Raw genomic sequence first — 20,500 nt, 5'->3', positions numbered from 1 at the left:
AAATAGATGAAAAAAAATTGTCATGATAGAAAATAAAAATGCAAAAATATGAGAGACGTCAGCAGCGACCTGGTCTGACCGTGAAAGATCATGACTCAACAGGCCATAGAAGACCATAGAGTTTAGAAGACTATAGAAAAGTCTTTAAAAACTCTGGTGGTCTTCTAAAAGATACGGGAGAGTAGCAATCTACTACTATCCCGTGCATGTACGGACCCAATCCCGAAGGAAATCCGTAGCCACGGTAAGTGCGTACTTGCTCGTCTCTCTTAGTAAAAATTTCACTTGGTTTTTTCATTATATAGAAACGATTTGCGACATCACCACATGTGAGAATGCTTTTTTTTTTGCCATCTGCTAGTCATTTCCATAACTAATTAGTAATTACATATTGGTTTTCTTTTGTTTATTACTGTTTAATTATTATTAAAATTAAATAATATTTTTTTATTGAATATTTTTTAAATTAAAAATTTCTCTTTGGTAATTTAAAATTTAATTTTTGGTAATTGATCGAATCGAAATATTTCGATTGTCTTAAATTTTAAATAATTTAATTTCATATTTCAATTAAATATATAAATTTAAAATATTTTCAAGATAAAAATAAAATAATTTGATAATTTATAATATTTTCAAATAAAAATAATATTCATTTAGTTGAAAATAAAATTTCTATTAATAATTCAGAAAGACAAAGTCCATCAATAAATGATAAAAAAATATCAATAACAAGTGGCATGCTATTGAAATTGATATGTCCACATGCAAATAAATTATCACCAAAAACATATAAAGAAGAAGAAGTATCTGAAGTTGAAAATTTAAATAACCAAGTATTGGATATAAGCAAGTGAACAGTTCTGTTGATAAAAATGCTACAAGCACCAACAGATAAAAACATAAATGAACAATCAAATATATTAATAATATTTATAAATTAATATCAGCAAATGAAAAAATAACAAATGATAATGGATTCTGATAAATTAACAGCCAATTCAGATAATAATGATTATCAAAATAATTACTGGAATGATGAACAACATGAAGATTTAAAAATTGATATTAATGATGAATTAAAAAGTTTATACAGTTGTTTAATTGATCCGATTGATACTACTAGTAATAATAATAATAATAATAGTTACAATTATGAATTAAATAATAACAAAGATTGGAAAAATTGTTTACCCAATAATACTACACCAAAAATAAATGATGCTGCTGAAAATAATAATCAAATGAATATTAATCGTAATGACTAATGAGATGTATAATAATTATTCATCTGGACAAATGAATAACAGCAATAATAATACTACAAATAACAATGGTAATGATTTAATATTGCAATCGCAAAATGATGATAGTGAATTTGATGAATGTTTTATGATTGCTTAATCATTTATACTTTTTGTTGTTACTATGGATATGATTTCAAAGGATGTATCACTTGTTCTATTGCTATATGAAAGAAGGTGTTCATCTTAAGCGCGTTTCTTGTAATTAATAATTTGAGTTTTATTCAATTTTAACTGGCTGAATTAATGTGTAAAATAAAATATATATATATTCAGAAAATTCACAGAATAAAAATTGTATGCAAATTATCTTTTTAAATATTCATTCAATTATTATTCACATTTTTTATTTTCGAGTACTTAAAATGTATTTGATAAATTTATACTTAACTTTTGCAAAACGTGTTGAATAAAAAGTTTAGTTTGACTTTGCGAATATTGATAATTACTTATCAATGTATAATTGATTATCATTGCAAGTCATATTGCATCAGGTGTAAGCTACGTATTATATATTTTCATCATTTGCAAGTATTTTAATTCATTGTTATATTCTCTATCAAGTGAGTAGGTGCACAATAAAATTGTGCATAGTGTGTAAACGCAAGATAAAATGGAATTTCAAATACAAACATATATCGTAGCACTTATTTTAATTATTTTGACAATATTTTATTTGATAACAAAGAAATTAAATTACTGGGAAAATCTTGGTGTACCTGGTCCTAAGCCAGTACCAGTGTTTGGTAATTTTACTAAATTGTTTTTGAAAAAATTAACAGCTGGTCAAGTGATTCAAAATATATATACAAAATGGAAACATGAATCATTTGTTGGAGTTTACAAAGGTCACAGTCCTCAATTAATAATCAATGATCTTGATTTGATAAAAACAATATTAATCAAAGATTTTGATACATTTAATGGACGTGGAATTCTTATAAATGAGGACACTGATCCACTTTCTGCAAATATTGTTAATATTGATGGACCAAGATGGAAATTCATACGTGCTAAACTAACACCATTATTTACAACTGGAAAATTAAAACAAATGATTGAATTGATGGTAGAATGTGCTGATCATTTTGAAATATATTTATCGAATCAATTGAAAAAATCAAACGTCATTGACTGTCGAGAAGTTGCTGCGAAATTTACAACTGATGTTATAGGTTCATGTGCATTTGGAATAAATATGAATGCATTATCAAATGATGAAAGTGAATTTCGTAAAATTGGTAGAAAAGTATTTGAATCAAATTTTTATGCGATTATGAAAAGTTTATTAGGAGAAATTTCACCGCAGTTGTTTACACTTTTAAAAATAAGCATAAATGATTCAAAATCAAGTAAATTTTTTATGGATACAATTAATGAAACAATTGATATAAGAAAAAAAAATAATATTATTAGAAATGATTTAATTGATTTATTTATCAATATTAAAAAAACAGAAAATGATAATGAAATTGAATTTACTGATAGTCTAATGACTGCTCAGGCATTTGTATTTTTCTTGGGAGGTTTGTAAAATTATTTTATATTATTTAATTGATAATTATTGTAGTGGTATAATTATAAATTATTTGTTTATTTACTTCTCAAGGTTTTGAGACAAGTAGCACTTTAATTTCAATGTCACTCTATGAACTTGCTGTTGAGCCTAAAGTACAGGAAAAATTAAGAAATGAGATCATTGAAACATTAAAGAATAGTGATGGACAATTAACTTATGATGTTATTAACAGTATGAAATATCTCGATATGGTAATGCAAGAAACTGTGAGAAAAGATCCGCCAATTTTAACGCTCATTAGGAGAGCTTGTAGATCATATAAAATACCAGAAACAAATACGACAATTGAAAAAGGAACAAACGTTAATATACCAGTTTATGCTATTCATCATGATCCAAGCTATTATCCAAGCCCAGAGAAATTTGATCCTGAACGTTTTACTGATAGTGCCAAGGCCCAGAGACATCCTATGACATTTTTAGCTTTTGGGGATGGTCCTAAAAATTGCATAGGTATTTATTTTTATTTCTTTTTTTTTCAATAACCAAAAAATTGTATTATTAATTATTTCGAAATATTATTTTTATTTTTAGGACTTCGGTTTGCTGGTTATCAATATAAACTGGGGATTATTAAAATTTTAAAAAATTATAGAGTCAAACCGTCAAAATCAACAGTGGTACCATATGAGATGGATAAAGGCTCATTTATTTTAACTCCAAAAAATGGTATTCATCTTGTTTTTGAGCCACTTTAATCGAAGATTAAAGTAAATTGCTAGTATAATATAGAATGTAACTAAATAAACAAATAAAAATATTTTAAAAAGAAAATTAATATGCTTTAATTTATTAATTATCTATCACTCTTTTTTTTTTCTAATTTCAAATTATTTATATATATATTTTTTTATAAATGTTGTTATTAGATTGTAGGCTTGTTTATTAACATTATCTATTTATTTTTAACTATGTCGTTCTCTTTCAAATATAGCGAAAATGACGCTGAAGCTCGCCGCCGAATCGGCCGCTCTAGCAGGGCCGGCTCAGACTCCGTTGCCCCAAGATTTTAGTGAAAAAAAAAATTGGATAGATTTTCTTTTTTTTTTTCATTCTATAATTTTTATAATGTAAAATATTATTTTTTTTTTAGAAATATTTCTTTTTTCTTTCTTTCAAATAAATTTGTTTAAATAATTTTCCAAGTTGTATGTGTAAGTGTGTATAAATGCATTGTCCCGCTGTATTTTTATTTTTTTCTAACACTAATACATCGAATAACTTTTTGAAAATTTGACCAGATGTTAATTATGATATAACAATAATAAAACAATGAATATTGTAAAGTTATTAGACGTAATAGTTTATAATAATAATTATTTAAAATCAAAAAAATTAAAAAAAAAAATTTTTTTTTTGCTTTTTTGTTTTTTTTTCCGAGTAATTACGTCTAATAACTTTACAATGTTAATTGTTTTATTAATTACATGATGTAATGAACCTGTGGTCAAATTTTCATCAAGTTATTCCATGTATTAGCCTGTGTAAATAATTTTCCAAGTTGTATGTGTAAGTGTGTATAAATGCATTGTCCCGCTGTATTTTTATTTTTTTCTAACACTAATACATCGAATAACTTTTTGAAAATTTGACCAGAGGTTTATTATTACATGACAATGATAAAACAATAAATATTGTAAAGTTATTAGACGTAATAGTTTATAATAATAATTATTTAAAATCAAAAAAATTAAAAAAAAAAATTTTTTTTTTGCTTTTTTGTTTTTTTTCCGAGTAATTACATCTAATAACTTTACAATGTTAATTGTTTTATTAATTACATGATGTATTGAACCTGTGGTCAAATTTTGATCAAGTTATTCCGTGTATTAGTATGTGTAAATGATTTTTCAAGTTATATGTGTAAGTGTGTATAAATGCATTATCCCGCTGTATTTTTATTTTTTTCTAACACTAATACATGGAATAACTTTTTGAAAATTTGACCACAGGTTTATTATTACATAACAATGATAAAACAATAAATATTGTAAAGTTATTAGACGTAATAGTTTATAATAATAATTATTTAAAATTAAAAAAATTAAAAAAAAAAATTTTTTTTTTGCTTTTTTTTTTTTTTCCGAGTAATTACGTCTAATAACTTTACAATGTTAATTGTTTTATTAATTACATGATGTAATGAACCTGTGGTCAAATTTTCATCAAGTTATTCCATGTATTAGCCTGTGTAAATAATTTTCCAAGTTGTATGTGTAAGTGTGTATAAATGCATTGTCCCGCTGTATTTTTATTTTTTTCTAACACTAATACATCGAATAACTTTTTGAAAATTTGACCAGAGGTTTATTATTACATGACAATGATAAAACAATAAATATTGTAAAGTTATTAGACGTAATAGTTTATAATAATAATTATTTAAAATCAAAAAAATTGAAAAAATTTTTCTTTTTTCGAGTAATTACGTCTAATAACTTTACAATGGTAATTGTTTTATTAATTACATGATGTAATGAACCTGTGGTCAAATTTTCATCAAGTTATTCCATGTATTAGTCTGTGTAAATGATTTTTCAAATTGTATGTGTATGTATAGTCGACCACGTTGTACCGCGGTATTTTTATTTTTTTCTAACACTACTACATCGAATAACTTTTTGAAAATTTGACCAGAGGTTTATTATTACATGACAATGATAAAACAATAAATATTGTAAAGTTATTAGACGTAATAGTTTATAATAATAATTATTTAAAATTCAATAAATTAAAAAAAAAAATTTTTTTTTTATTATTATTATTATTATTATTATTATTATTTTTGCTTTTTTTTTTTTTTTCCGAGTAATTACGTCTAATAACTTTACAATGTCAATTGTTTTATTAATTACATGATGTAATGAACCTGTGGTCGAATTTTTATCAAGTTATTCCGTGTATTAGTATGTGTAAATGATTTTTCAAGTTATATGTGTAAGTGTGTATAAATGCATTGTCCCGCTGTATTTTTATTTTTTTCTAACACTAATACATCGAATAACTTTTTGAAAATTTGACCACAGGTTTATTATTACATAACAATGATAAAACAATAAATATTGTAAAGTTATTAGACGTAATAGTTTATAATAATAATTATTTAAAATCAAGAAAATTAAAAAAAAAAATTTTTTTTTTGCTTTTTTGTTTTTTTTCCGAGTAATTACGTCTAATAACTTTACAATGTTAATTGTTTTATTATTGTTATATCATAATTAACATCTGGTCAAATTTTCAAAAAGTTATTCGATGTATTAGTGTTAGAAAAAAATAAAAATACAGCGGGACAATGCATTTATACACAATTACACATATAACTTGAAAAATCATTTACACATACTAATACATGGAATAACTTGATAAAAATTTGACCACAGGTTCATTACATCATGTAATTAATAAAACAATTAACATTGTAAAGTTATTAGACGTAATTACTCGGAAAAAAAAAAAAAAAAGCAAAAAAAAAATTTTTTTTTTTAATTTTTTTAATTTTAAATAATTATTATTATAAACTATTACGTCTAATAACTTTACAATATTTATTGTTTTATCATTGTCATGTAATAATAAACCTCTGGTCAAATTTTCAAAAAGTTATTCGATGTATTAGTGTTAGAAAAAAATAAAAATACAGCGGGACAATGCATTTATACACACTTACACATACAACTTGGAAAATTATTTACACAGGCTAATACATGGAATAACTTGATGAAAATTTGACCACAGGTTCATTACATCATGTAATTAATAAAACAATTAACATTGTAAAGTTATTAGACGTAATTACTCGGAAATATAGCGAAAATAAAATGAAGTTGGTGCTGAAAGTTTGATTAATTAAAACTAATTTCAATAAACAAATCTTAAAATTAGAAATAGATGAAAAAAAAATTTTAATAATAGAAAATAAAAATTCAAAAATATGAGAGACGTCAGCGTATACTTGGTCCGACCATGAAAGATCATGAAGATTCAAAAATTAAAATTAATGATGAATTAAAAAGTTCATAAGAGTTTTTCAATTGATCCATTTGATACTACTAGTAATAATAATAATAATAGTGACAATTATGGATTAGATAATAACAAAGATTGGAAAAATTGTTTACCCAATAATACTACACCAAAAATGAATGATGCTGCTGAAAATAATAATCAAATAAATATTAATCGTAATGACTAATGAGATGTATAATAATTATTCATCTGGACAAATGAATAATAGAAATAATAATAATACAAATAACAATGGTAATGATTTAATATTGCAATCACAAAATGATGATAGTGAATTTGATGAATGTTTACCGATTGCTCAATCATTTATACTTTTTGTTGTTACTATGGATATGATTTCAAAGGATGTATCACTTGTTCTATTGCTATATGAAAGAAGGTGTTCATCTTAAGCGCGTTCTTTGCAATTAATAATTTTAGTTTTATACAATTTTGACTGGCTGAATTAATGTGTAAAATAAAATATATAAATATTCAGAAAATGCACAGAATAAATATTGTATGTAAATTATGTCTTTGAATAGGTATATTCATTAAATTATTATTAGAATTATTTATTTTCGAGTTAGCACTTAAAATGTACTTGATAAATTTATGCTTAATTTTTGCAAAACGTGTTGAATAAAAAGTTAAGTTTAACTTTGCGAATATTGATAATTACTTATCATTTATCAATGTATAATTGATTATCATTGCAAGTCATATTGCATCAGGTATAAGCTACGTATTATATATTTTCATCGTTGCAGTAATTTTAACTAATTGTTATATTCTCTTTTAAGTGAGTAGGCGACAATAAAATTTTGCATAGTGTGTAAACGCAAGATAAAATGGAATTTCAAATACAAACATATATCATAGGACTTATTCTAATTATTTTGACAACATTTTATTTGGTAACAAAAAAATTAAATTACTGGAAAAATCTTGATGTACCTGGTCCAAAACCAGTGCCAATTTTTGGTAATTTTACTAAATTGTTTTTGAAAAAATTAACAGTTGGTCAAGTGATTCAAAATATATATACAAAATGGAAACATGAAGCATTTGTTGGAGTTTACAAAGGTCACAGCCCTCAGTTAATAATCAATGATCTTGATTTGATAAAAACAATATTAATCAAAGATTTTGATACATTTAATGGACGTGGTATTGTGGTGAATGAAATGACTGATCCTCTAACAGCAAATTTATTTAATATTGATGGACCAAGATGGAAATTTATACGTGCTAAACTAACACCAATATTTACTACTGGAAAATTAAAACACATGATTGAATTAATGGTAGAATGTGCTGATCATTTTGAAATATATTTATCAAATCAATTGAAAAAATCAAATGTCATTGATTGTCAAGAAGCTGCTGCAAAATTTACAACTGATGTCATTGGCTCTTGTGCATTTGGAATAAATATGAATGCATTATCAAATGATGAAAGTGAATTTCGTACAGTTGGTAGAAAATTATTTGAATCAGATTTTTATAAGATGATGAAACGTTTATTAAGAGAAACTTCACCGTGGTTGTTTACCTCTTTAAACATAAGCTTAGTGGATTCAAAAACAAGTAAATTTTTTATAGATACATTTAACGAAACAATTGATGTTAGAAAAAATAATAATATTGTTAGAAATGATTTAATTGATTTATTTATTAATATTAAAAAAACAGAGAATAATAATGAAATTAAATTTACTGATAGTCTAATGACGGCTCAGGCATTTGTATTTTTTGTTGGAGGTTTGTAAAATTATTTTATATTATTTAATTAATAATTATTGTACTTGTATAATTATAAATTATTTATTTATTTATTTTTAAGGTTTTGAGGCTAGTAGTACTACAATTTCAATTTCCTTGTATGAACTTGCTTTTGAGCCAAAAGTACAGGAGAAATTAAGAAATGAGATTATTGAAACATTGAAGAATAATGATGGACAATTAAGTTATGATGTTATTAACAGTATGAAATATCTCGACATGGTAATGCAAGAAACTCTGAGAAAAAATCCACCAGTTTCGACGCTCATTAGGAGAGCTTGTAGATCATATAAAATACCAGAAACAAATACGACAATTGAAAAAGGAACAAACGTTAATATACCAGTTTATGCTATTCATCATGATCCAAGCTATTATCCAAGTCCAGAAAAATTTGATCCTGAACGTTTTACTGATAGTGCCAAGGCCCAGAGACATCCTATGACATTTTTAGCTTTTGGGGATGGTCCTAAAAATTGCATAGGTATTCATTTTCATTTCTCTATTTTTTTCACTAGCCAAAAATTGTATTATTAATTATTTCGAAATATTATTTTTTATTTTTAGGATATCGGTTTGCTAAGTATCAATATAAACTGGGGATTATTAAAATTTTAAAAAATTATATTGTCAAACCATCAAAGTCAACAGTGGTACCATATGAAATTGATAAAGGCTCATTTATTTTAACTCCAAAAAATGGTATTCATCTTGTCTTTGAACCACTTTAATTAAGGAATTTAATAACATCGCAAGTATAATATAGAATGTAACTGAATAAACAAATAAAAGTATTTTAAAAAGAATATTAATACGCTTTAATTTATTAATTATCCATCACTCTTTTTTTTTCTAATTTCAAATTATATATATATTAGGGTGGTCCTTAAAAAGGCTATGGTGGAATTTGATCACTCTCACCCCCTCATTTGGTTAGAAATATATTAAAAAAAATTCTCTCAAATTTTCAGAATTTTTACTCAACATTAACCCGTGCCGCAAAAGCTTTTTCTATTTTCGATTTCGGGATTTTTAGCAAGATTACGATATTCATAGAGACAAGATTTTATGAATAATATTAGAACGTCATTGCAAGCAAAAAATATTGGTCGCAACAGAACTTCGATATCTCGAATACTTTTCGAGGTATCGAAGAAACATGATATTGAATTTTTCTTTTCGTCATTTTTTTAGTAGATAAATAGTTTAGTAAAGAAAAAAATTTCGGAATCGCTTTTACTAGTATTTTTTACGAGGAATATTGTGGTGCAAACAGAAATATCGTACCTTTCACAGTTTTCGAGATACTGAGCTTTGAAGGTAAAATATATCGAAATATATTACTAACTTTTCATTGATTTAATATTTTTAAATAATTATAAATTTAAAAAAAATCAATATTAATAATGATTCTAGTAAGATTACGGAGAAAAACAATAATGATGATAAAAATTTAATATCTCTATCCATTTTCGAGACATCGATTACTGAAAATTAAAAATATCGATATATTTATAAGATGACGAGTTGTAACTAGAAAAAACTAGATTCCATAGTTATATTACAACTTGAATAAAAGGATATAACTTTCGTTTTTAATGAAATAATGTAAAAGTCAACTGGCAAGAGTTCATGATGGTGAAGCTGCCCCTTCCACATTTCTTTTCATAAGAGCCCACCAGATTGAGTGAGTAAGAGCTATGCTTGCCCACCATAAATTCTTGCCAGTCGGCCTTTAGCTGATGAAAAGATGCAGCTAAGGAAGCAATTATGCCGGTAAAATAACGTAGATTTTGTCCCTGGTGAAAATAATCTCTCCAGATTTACTCCGGATTTCTCATGATTTCTCCGGATTTTCTACGTAATTGAGACTTTCGGAGATATTTATGGAGTAATCTCCAGACTATTTCTATAATATCTCCGCATTTTTTCCGGAATTTTCGCTTTAAAAACAAACACAAAAAATCGGAAAAATCAATAAAAAACTAGAAATAAGAGTTTACCTACGAAAAATAAAAAAGAAATTTTGTCTGAAAAAATCCGGAGAAAATGTGGAAAAACTCTGGAATAATATCTCCGAAAGTCTCAATTACGTAGAAAATCCGGAGAGATTATTTCTACCAAGGGTGTGTTTGGTTATAATTAAGACTAAGTAAAAGATCTAGCGGCTAAGTGAAAAATCCAGATGAGGAAAAGATGTAGCTAAAGAAAAGAACGTAGCGGGTAAAATGATGTAGATATTGTATGTTTAGCTATAATTAAGGCTAAATAAATGATATAGCAAAGGTCAAGATATAGCTGGGAAAAGATCTAGCGGCTGTAAGCAAAACATTTTTCTTTCTCCAAGTTGGAATATGACTTTGGAATCTAGTTTTTTCTAGTTATAACTCGTCATCTTATAAATATATCGATATTTTTAATTTTCAATAATCGATGTCTCGAAAATGGATAGAGATATTAAATTTTTATCATCACTATTGTTTTTCTCCGTAAGAAATCTTACTAGAATCATTATTAATATTGATTTCTTTTAAATTTATAATTATTTAAAAATATTAAATCAATGAAAAGTTAGTAATATATTTCGATATATTTTACCTTCAAAGCTCAGTATCTCGAAAACAGTTGAAGGTACGATATTTCTGTTTGAACCACAATATTCCTCGTAAAAAATACTAGTAAAAGCGATTCCAAAATTTTTTTCTTTACCAAACTATTTATCTACTAAAAAAATGACGAAAAGAAAAATTCAATATCATGTTTCTTCGATACCTCGAAAAGTATTCGAGATATCGAAGTTCTGTTGCGACCAATATTTTTTGCTTGCAATGACGTTCTAATATTATTCATAAAATCTTGTCTCTATGAATATCGTAATCTTGCTAAAAATCCCGAAATCGAAAATAGAAAAAGCTTTTGCGGCACGGGTTAATGTTGAGTAAAAATTCTGAAAATTTGAGAGAATTTTTTTTAATATATTTCTAACCAAATGAGGGGGTGAGAGTGATCAAATTCCACCATAGCCTTTTTAAGGACCACCCTAATATATATATATATATTTATTGATAAATGTTGTCATTAGATTGTAGGCTTGTTTATTTACATTATCTATTTATTTATAATTGTCTTTCTCTTTCTCTTTTAAATATAGCGTAACAAAAATGAAGTTGGTGCTGAAAGTTTGATTAATTCAAACTGATTTTAATAGACAAATCTTGAAATTAGAAATAGATGAAAAAAAAATTGTAATAATAGAAAATAAAAACGCAAAAATATGAGAGACGTTATAGCGTACCTAGTCAGACCGTGAAAGATCATATGACTCAACAGGCAGAGAAGACCATAGAGTTTAGAAGACTATAGAAGCCTTAGAAGACTCTGGATGGTCTTCTTAACTACGGGAGAGTAGCAATAACCCAATAATACTACACCAAAAATGAATGATGCTGCTGAAAATAATAATCAAATAAATATTAATCGTAATGACTAATGAGATGTATAATAAATATTCATCTGGACAAATGAATAACAGCAATAATAATACTACAAATAACAATGGTAATGATTGAATATTGCAATCGCAAAATGATGATAGTGAATTTGATGAATGTTTTATATGATTGCTCAATCATTATCCTTTTTGTTGCTACTATGGATATGATTTCAAAGGATATATCACTTGTTCTATTTCTATATGAAAGAAGGTGTTCATCTTACGCGCGTTCCTTGTAATTAATAATTTGAGTTTTATACAATTTTAACTATCTTAATTAATGTGTAAAAATAAAATATATATATATTCAGAAATTAATATGCACAGAATAAATATTGTATGCAAATTATGTATTTAAATATTCATTAGATTATTATTCACATTTTTTATTTCCGAGTACTTAAAATGTATTTGATAAATTTATACTTAATTTTTGCAAGACGTTATCTTTGTGAATATTACATCAGGTGGAAGCTATATATTGTCAACGTTAGCAGGTATTTTAACTCATTATTATATTCTCTTTCAAGTGAGTAAAATAAAATTTTGCATAGTGAGTAAACAAGATAAAATGGAATTTCAAATACAAACATATATCATAGGATTTATTGCAATTATTTTGACAATATATTTTTTCATAACAAGAAAATTAAATTATTGGGAAAATCTTAGTGTACCTGGTCCAAAACCAGTGCCAATATTTGGTAATTTTACTAAATTGTTTTTGAAAAAATTAACAGCTGGTCAAGTGATTCAAAATATATATACAAAATGGAAACATGAAGCATTTGTTGGAGTTTACAAAGGTCACAGCCCTCAGTTAATAATCAATGATCTTGATTTAATAAAAACAATATTAATCAAAGATTTTGATACATTCAATGGACGTGGTATTGTGGTGAATGAAATGACTGATCCTCTAACAGCACATTTATTTAATATTGATGGACCAAGATGGAAATTCATACGTGCTAAACTAACACCATTATTTACAGCTGGAAAATTAAAACACATGATTGAATTGATGGTAGAATGTGCTGATCATTTTGAAATATATTTATCAAATCAATTGAAAAAATCAAATGTCATTGATTGTCGAGAAGTTGCTGCGAAATTTACAACTGATGTCATAGGTTCTTGTGCATTTGGAATAAATATGAATGCATTGTCAAATGATGAAAGTGAATTTCGTAAAGTTGGTAGAAAAGTATTGGAATCAAATTTTAATAGGATGGCAAAACTTTTATTAAGAGAAATTTCACCGTGGTTATTTACATCTTTAAAAATAAGCTTAATGGATTCAAAAATAAGTAAATTTTTTATGGATACAATTAATGAAACAATTGATGTTAGAAAAAATAATAATATTGTTAGAAATGATTTAATTGATTTATTTATTAATATTAAGAAAACAGAGAATAATAATGAAATTCAATTTACTGATAGTCTAATGACGGCTCAGGCATTTGTATTTTTTGTTGGAGGTTTGTAAAATTATTTATGTTTTTTAAATATCATTTTTATAGAGGAAAGTGGGGCAAAATGGAACACCCAAAAAAATATTTTGACTCATATTTTTTTTCATTTTTTCGTCACTCTTCTATTAAAATAGCCGGAAGAAAATAAATGCAATAAAAAAAAAAATTTTTTTTGAAAATATTTTGAGCATTTTTTTTTAAGAACAAAGAAAATTATTTTTCATATGTTTTTTTTTGTTCGTCGAGAAAAATGGTGATAAATTAATTTAAAAGCCATTGTTCGTAATTATACATGAAGAGAAATAAAAAAAAGTTAATTTTTGTGATTAATATCACATTTTATTAAACAACAATAAATAAATTTATGATAATAATTTTTTTTTTTTAATTTTTAAAAATTATTTGTTTTTTTTATTAATAAGTGAGAAAAACTAATCGGAAAATACTATTGTCATACATCGATTTATATTTTTTCCTTAAGTGTTCCATTTTGCCCCGCTTGCCCCTATAATTAATTATAAATACTTTTATTTTTAGGTTTTGAGACTAGTAGTCTTTCAATTTCAATGTCACTTTATGAACTTGCTATTGAGCCAAAGGTTCAGGAAAAATTAAGAAGTGAAATTATTGAAACATTGAAAAATAATGATGGAAAATTAAGTTATGATACTATTAACAGTATGAAATATCTCGACATGGTAATGCAAGAAACCCTGAGAAAAAATCCACCAATTTTAACGCTCATTAGGAGAGCTTGTAGATCATATAAAATACCGGAAACAAATACGACAATTGAAAAAGGAACGAACGTTAATATACCAGTTTATGCTATTCATCATGATCCAAGCTATTATCCAAGTCCAGAAAAATTTGATCCTGAACGTTTTACTGATAGTGCCAAGGCCCAGAGACATCCTATGACACTTTTAGCTTTTGGGGATGGTCCTAAAAATTGCATAGGTATTTATTTTTATTTCTTTATTTTTTCAATAACCAAAAAAATTGTATTATTAATTATTTTGAAATATTTTTTTACTTTTAGGACTTCGGTTTGCTCATTATCAAGTTAAACTGGGTATTATTAAAGTTTTAAAAAATTATAGAGTCAAACCATCAAAGTCAACAGTGGTACCATATGAAATTGATAAAGGCTCATTTTTTTTATCTCCAAAAAATGGTATTCATCTTGTCTTTGAACCAATTTAATCTAAGAATAAAATAATATTACTAGTACATTATAAAATGTAACTAAATAAACAAATATAAATATAAATTTTTCATATATGTTTTAATAGTTATTTTATTTATCTCTTTTTTTTCAAATTTTAAATTATATACATATATATTTATTGATAAATGTTGTTATTAGATATTAGGCTTATTTATTTATAAGTGTCTATTTGTAACTCTTTTTCTCTTTTAAATATAGTGAAACAAAAATAAAGTTGGTGTTGAAAACATATGGTAGCCGCATAATTGTAAATTGTAATTTCAAATTTCAATAGACAAATAGAAAAAAAAAATTCTATTAATAGAAAATAAAAATGCAAAAATATGAGAGACTTATCGAGTGTACCTGGTCCAACCGTGAAAGGCCGTGACACAACAGGTAGAGAAGACCGAATACTCACATCCTCATACTACGGAAAGTAACAGTTAGTTACAATCCAAAACCAATTAAACTATTAAAGTACAACGCACCCAATCCCGAAGGAAAGCCGTAGCCACGGTAAGTGCGAAGGGTGTGTAGTCACTCATCTCTCTTAGTGACGATACAAATTTATTTCTTCATTATATAGAAACGATTAGCGACATCACCACATGTGAGAATGCTTTTTTTTTGGCCATCTGTTAGTCATTTGCATAACTATTTACATATTGGTTTTTTTTGTTTATTTTACTGTTAATGATGAATTAAAAAGTTCATACACTTGTTTAATTGATCCAATTGATACTAATAATATTAAATAATAATAATAGTTACAATTATAGATTAAATAATCAAGATTGAAAGAATTGTTTTCCCAATAATACTAATAAATAATCAAATAAATTTTAATCGTAATGAAATATATAATAATTATTCATCTGGACAAATGAATAATAGCAATAATAATAATAACAATGGTAATGTTAATAATTAATTATTATTATCAAAATATAATATATTTATTCACAAAATTTATTAAATATTGATGATACAAATTGTGATCGTCTTATGACAACACCAAATAATTATTTTCAACCTTGTGTTTATCAAAATTATACAAATAATAATTTGGCTGGAAATGAAAATGATATTATTGGAGCTAGTGGAACTAGTGTAGCTAATGGAAGAGCACTAATCACTATTAAGTATAGTCATAATTTAAGAGCTAATTATTCAAAACAATATATTAGATATTTATGATGCAAGAAATGCAAATATTCAAGATGATAATAATAATTTTGAAACTGATAATTATTAGCACCAAATAACGAATCATTTTATAAAAAATATTATTTGTATAAATAAAAAATATTATTTGTATGAATGAAAAATAAAAAAATATTATTATAATAACAGTTTTCCGCATATAATACGTCAAACAAACTGTATTGTGTTATTGAAGAAATTATTTTTTTTGTCTAAAATAAAAACAAACAGATGGCATTGTTCTAAATTAATTTAAATGCGCACTTTTAAGTCTTAAATCTAGTCTTCTCAGGGAACCAAGTAACAAGTACATTGTCTCCGCTACCATGGACTTGGATCAACAAAAATTTTTAACATCATTATTACTAGCAATTATTGCAATCTACATTTACATAAAATGGAAATTAAATTATTGGAAAAATCGTGGAATTAAAGGTCCACGTCCATTGCCATTATTTGGTAATTACATTGAAATATTTTTTAAAAAATTAACAGTCGGTGAGACTGTAGATAAAATATATAAAAAATGGAAAAATTTACCATACGTTGGAGTTTACAAGGGCCATCAACCCCAACTAATAATCAATGATCTTGATTTAATAAAAACAATATTAATCAAAGATTTTGATACATTTTATGGACGTGGTATTGTGTTGAATGAAATGACTGATCCTCTAACAGCGCATTTATTTAATATTGATGGTCCAAGATGGAAAGCAGTACGTGCTAAATTATCACCAACTTTTACATCAGGTAAATTAAAAAACATGCTTACAAATATGATTGAATGTTCAAATGATTTTGGTAAATATCTCGAGAAGAAAATCATTGATAATAATGTCATTGATTGTCGTGATGCTGCTGGAAGATTTTCAACTGATATAATGGGTTCATGTTGTTTTGGTATTAAAACAAATGCCCTAACACATTCAAACAGTGAATTTTATGAATTTTGTGAAAAAGTATCAGCATCAGATTTTCGTGGTATGTTAAAAAGATTAATACGAGAAATTCAACCAGAATTATTTAAATTATTAAAAGTTAATTTAATTAATCCAAAAATTGGTAATTTTTTTATAAATTCAATGAAAGAAGTTATTGAATTAAGAAAAAATAATAATATCATTAAAAATGATTTAACTGATTTAATATTGCAATCACAAAATGATGATAGTGAATTTGATGAATGTTTTATGATTGCTCAATCATTTATACTTTTTGTTGCTGGTATGGATATGATTTCAACGGCTGTATCACTTGCATTATTGGAGCTTGCAATTGAGCCAAAAATTCAAGATAAACTTAGACATGAAATTAATGAAATATTGAATGATAATAATGATGAAAAATTAACTTGGGATGTGATTAATAATATGAAATATCTTGATATGGTTGTATTGGAAACATTGAGAAAAAATCCACCATTGCTAACACTGGCTAGAGAAACATCAAAGCCATATAAAATACCTGGAACTGATATGGTCATTGATGAGGGAATTAAAATTACAATTCCGGTTTATTCAATTCATCATGATCCAAATTATTATCCAAATCCAGAAAAATTTGATCCGGAAAGATTTTGTGATGAAGCCAAGGCACAGAGACATTCAATGGCTTTTTGTGCTTTCGGCCAAGGAAATAAAAATTGTATTGGTATGTACAGTTGATGGTTAATTGAATTTCATTTTAAATTATTTACATATTGTTTTAGGATTTAGATTTGCGGGATATCCAATTAAACTTGGCATTATGACTGTCATCAAGAAATGGCTCGTCAAACCATCAAAATTAACTGTCGTTCCTTTTGAAATGGATAAAGGTTCAGTGATTTTAACACCTCGGGAAGGAGTTCATCTTTTATTTGAACCTGTTTTATAATATTTAAAAAATATTAAAAAATATTTAACGAGACATTAAAAAAAAAATTTTTAAGTTTAAAATTATTTACTATTATTGAAATTTTATTTGCACTTGCGCAAAAATAGAATAATAAAAAAAAAATTCGTTACCCTGACGACAGTATGCAAGCACAAAAGCTCAATGTTAACGCGGGAAGTAATATCCAGAGTTTTCGAGGCGTTTCAAAGGGTTGCATGTTATCTAAAATCACCTCGAATAATATTTTACAAATAAATATTAAATAATTAAATACTAATCTCTCGAATAATATAAAATTAAATTATTCAAAAATAGAAAACAAATAAGAAATAAATAAAAAAGTTATTACTTTAAAAATATTTAAATTATCATATCAGTTTAAATTAATCTCAAGTGTCAATCATACAATTTTATAAACCATAAAGTGACGGACATATGATAAAAATTCCAAGAAATTATATTTAATTTCAAGGAACTTGATAATCAATTAATTTGTGTATTTGTGAATTTATTTTACAACTTTATTTTCATTCCAAGAAAATCATTTGTGTCACGTGTTTAATATAATTTTTCATTAATTAAAATATATATATTTTTTTTATCAAGAAATAAATAAATTATCAATGATGATGCAGTATTATTTTGTTCTCAATTTAGGTAGGTAATTAAACGATATAATTGCACAAAAAAAAAAAATATATCATTGAATTTTTGTTGATCAATTAAATCGTATATTTATCATTAATCATTAACGATTGAGACAAATGATTCATCAACATGAACAGTCACTAATAATAGATATACATTTCATTCAAATTAATTAATAAATTTTTTAAATAACTCAATGAATTAATGTACAGTGTGAGCATTATCGATGCAAACTCCCTGGTTACGAAAACTATGTCATTCCGATGCAGTACTTTACATAAACTAATTGGGCCAAATAACAAAAGTTACAAGAAAAAATAATAACCAACAAAAATAAAATTAATTTGCAGATATATATTTATAAATTTCTCTGGGGATGATCTTGAAATGGTAATACAAAATGAATCATTTAATATAGCCTCGAAAAATTTGCCTTCATTGAATTTATAAAAAAAAAAAATTTATAAATAATAAAAATAAATAGATCCCTGGTGGTTTTATTTACCCCGAGGCCAACGACGATTCACTGTCGAGAGATTTTTTTTAGTGTCATGGTCGTAGGTGGTAGTGAACGATGGACACCTATACTTTCACTTGTACTTTACATGTTTTGTTTTAATACATATTAACAGAATAATAATGTAAATTATCTTATAGTTAAATTCATCTCTTGCCCTTAAGCCATCAACAAATTTATATATGATCATGACTTCACCGTCTGCATATGCACTTTATCATAAAGACTTTCATCAAAGTTTATTAAACTTCCTTTTAATATTCAACGAAAAATATACTTGTTAATTTTTCAAGTTTAATAATTTATTTACCTTTATTTTTTTTATTGTTTTTAATTTGAATTGTTTTTTTTTTTTCTTGCATGGTGTCATCATTTTTATTTAGTCTGTTTATCATGATAAATGCATTTATTAGTTATTCAACTTGGGGTCAAATGTAATTTACTATTGACCTTGCAAATATTAATTTTGTAGATAATTTTTTTTAAAAAAAAAAACAAATTGAAAATTAGAAAAAAAAAAAATGATTATGTTAATGTTTTTTAAGAATCGAAACAATCGAAACGATCGAAACAAAATTGAATTTCGATTAGAAAAAAATATTAAAAAACGATAAAATGCATATTTCTTTATAAAATAATAATATAATAATTTTACAAATATAATATTACAATAATAAATAAAAAAATTTAAAAATATTTAATTATTTTAAAATTTACAAATTATTTTCACTTGAATTTTATATATTTTTATAGAAAAAAAAAAAATTAAACAAATTACTATAAAACATATATTTATTAATTATTCTAAATTTATTATTTATCTAAAAATACAATTAAGACATAAAATTAATTAATAAAAAAAAAATATAAAAAAAAATAAAATTTATATTTAAAAAATAATGAATATCAAGGATATACGTGTACCAAAATAATTATTGAATAATGATTTGAGACACCCGTCGAGACTCGTCTTACTGTCTTTGGTTAATTTACGACGAGGTCATTAAATATATTCTTGCTTTTCATTTACAAATATAAAAAAAAACATACATCTATATATACTTTAATAAAAATCAAGAGTAAATTAATGTTATTTTTTATTTTTCGTATCACGTATACGAGCTAAATTGCCATATAAACATGAAAATATAAATAATAATTACTTGATATATATTCCTTTCATCAGTGTTTGGATACTGATCCCCATTTTTGGCACATGTTTTGTGTGATACTTGAACATTTAACTAAATCGATTGATCCTTCATTACTCTTTTAAGTTGTTTTATATGAAAAATAAAATTAGTCGCTTGATAAAAATAGACTACTGTTTGTCTTTTTGATTTATTATTTTTAAAAATATACATATTATTAAATGACAATAATCAAAAATTATTAAA

The 20,500-nt window shown here is 25.0% G+C and overlaps 4 protein-coding genes across 4 annotated transcripts; all 4 read left to right on the top strand.

Annotated features, from left to right (window-relative positions):
• The first annotated feature begins 1,836 nt into the window (after nt 1-1,836).
• LOC122853553 (probable cytochrome P450 6a14) lies at nt 1,837-7,075 on the top strand. Its single transcript, XM_044154053.1, has 5 exons — nt 1,837-2,656; nt 2,762-2,830; nt 2,914-3,336; nt 3,418-3,552; nt 6,897-7,075. The coding sequence occupies exons 1-5, from the start codon at nt 1,918-1,920 to the stop codon at nt 7,073-7,075; spliced, it is 1,545 nt and encodes a 514-aa protein (XP_044009988.1). The 5' UTR covers nt 1,837-1,917.
• A 619-nt stretch (nt 7,076-7,694) lies between these two features.
• Nucleotides 7,695-9,404, top strand: LOC122853552 (probable cytochrome P450 6a14). The gene is made up of 3 exons (XM_044154052.1): nt 7,695-8,652; nt 8,735-9,157; nt 9,241-9,404. Exons 1-3 carry the CDS (start codon nt 7,740-7,742, stop codon nt 9,402-9,404), a joined length of 1,500 nt encoding a protein of 499 aa, XP_044009987.1. The 5' UTR covers nt 7,695-7,739.
• Nucleotides 9,405-12,155: 2,751 nt separating this feature from the next.
• LOC122853550 (probable cytochrome P450 6a14) lies at nt 12,156-15,104 on the top strand. The gene is made up of 5 exons (XM_044154051.1): nt 12,156-12,169; nt 12,812-13,454; nt 13,509-13,650; nt 14,182-14,604; nt 14,687-15,104. Exons 1-5 carry the CDS (start codon nt 12,156-12,158, stop codon nt 14,848-14,850), a joined length of 1,386 nt encoding a protein of 461 aa, XP_044009986.1. The 3' UTR covers nt 14,851-15,104.
• A 1,255-nt stretch (nt 15,105-16,359) lies between these two features.
• Nucleotides 16,360-18,239, top strand: LOC122851694 (probable cytochrome P450 6a13). The gene is made up of 2 exons (XM_044151096.1): nt 16,360-17,713; nt 17,772-18,239. Exons 1-2 carry the CDS (start codon nt 16,387-16,389, stop codon nt 17,936-17,938), a joined length of 1,494 nt encoding a protein of 497 aa, XP_044007031.1. The 5' UTR covers nt 16,360-16,386; the 3' UTR covers nt 17,939-18,239.
• Nucleotides 18,240-20,500: the final 2,261 nt, after the last annotated feature.

This window comes from Aphidius gifuensis, linkage group LG3, assembly GCF_014905175.1.
Source record: "Aphidius gifuensis isolate YNYX2018 linkage group LG3, ASM1490517v1, whole genome shotgun sequence".
Classification (NCBI taxonomy): domain Eukaryota; kingdom Metazoa; phylum Arthropoda; class Insecta; order Hymenoptera; family Braconidae; genus Aphidius; species Aphidius gifuensis.
This window is presented reverse-complemented; position numbering and strand designations above follow the sequence as displayed.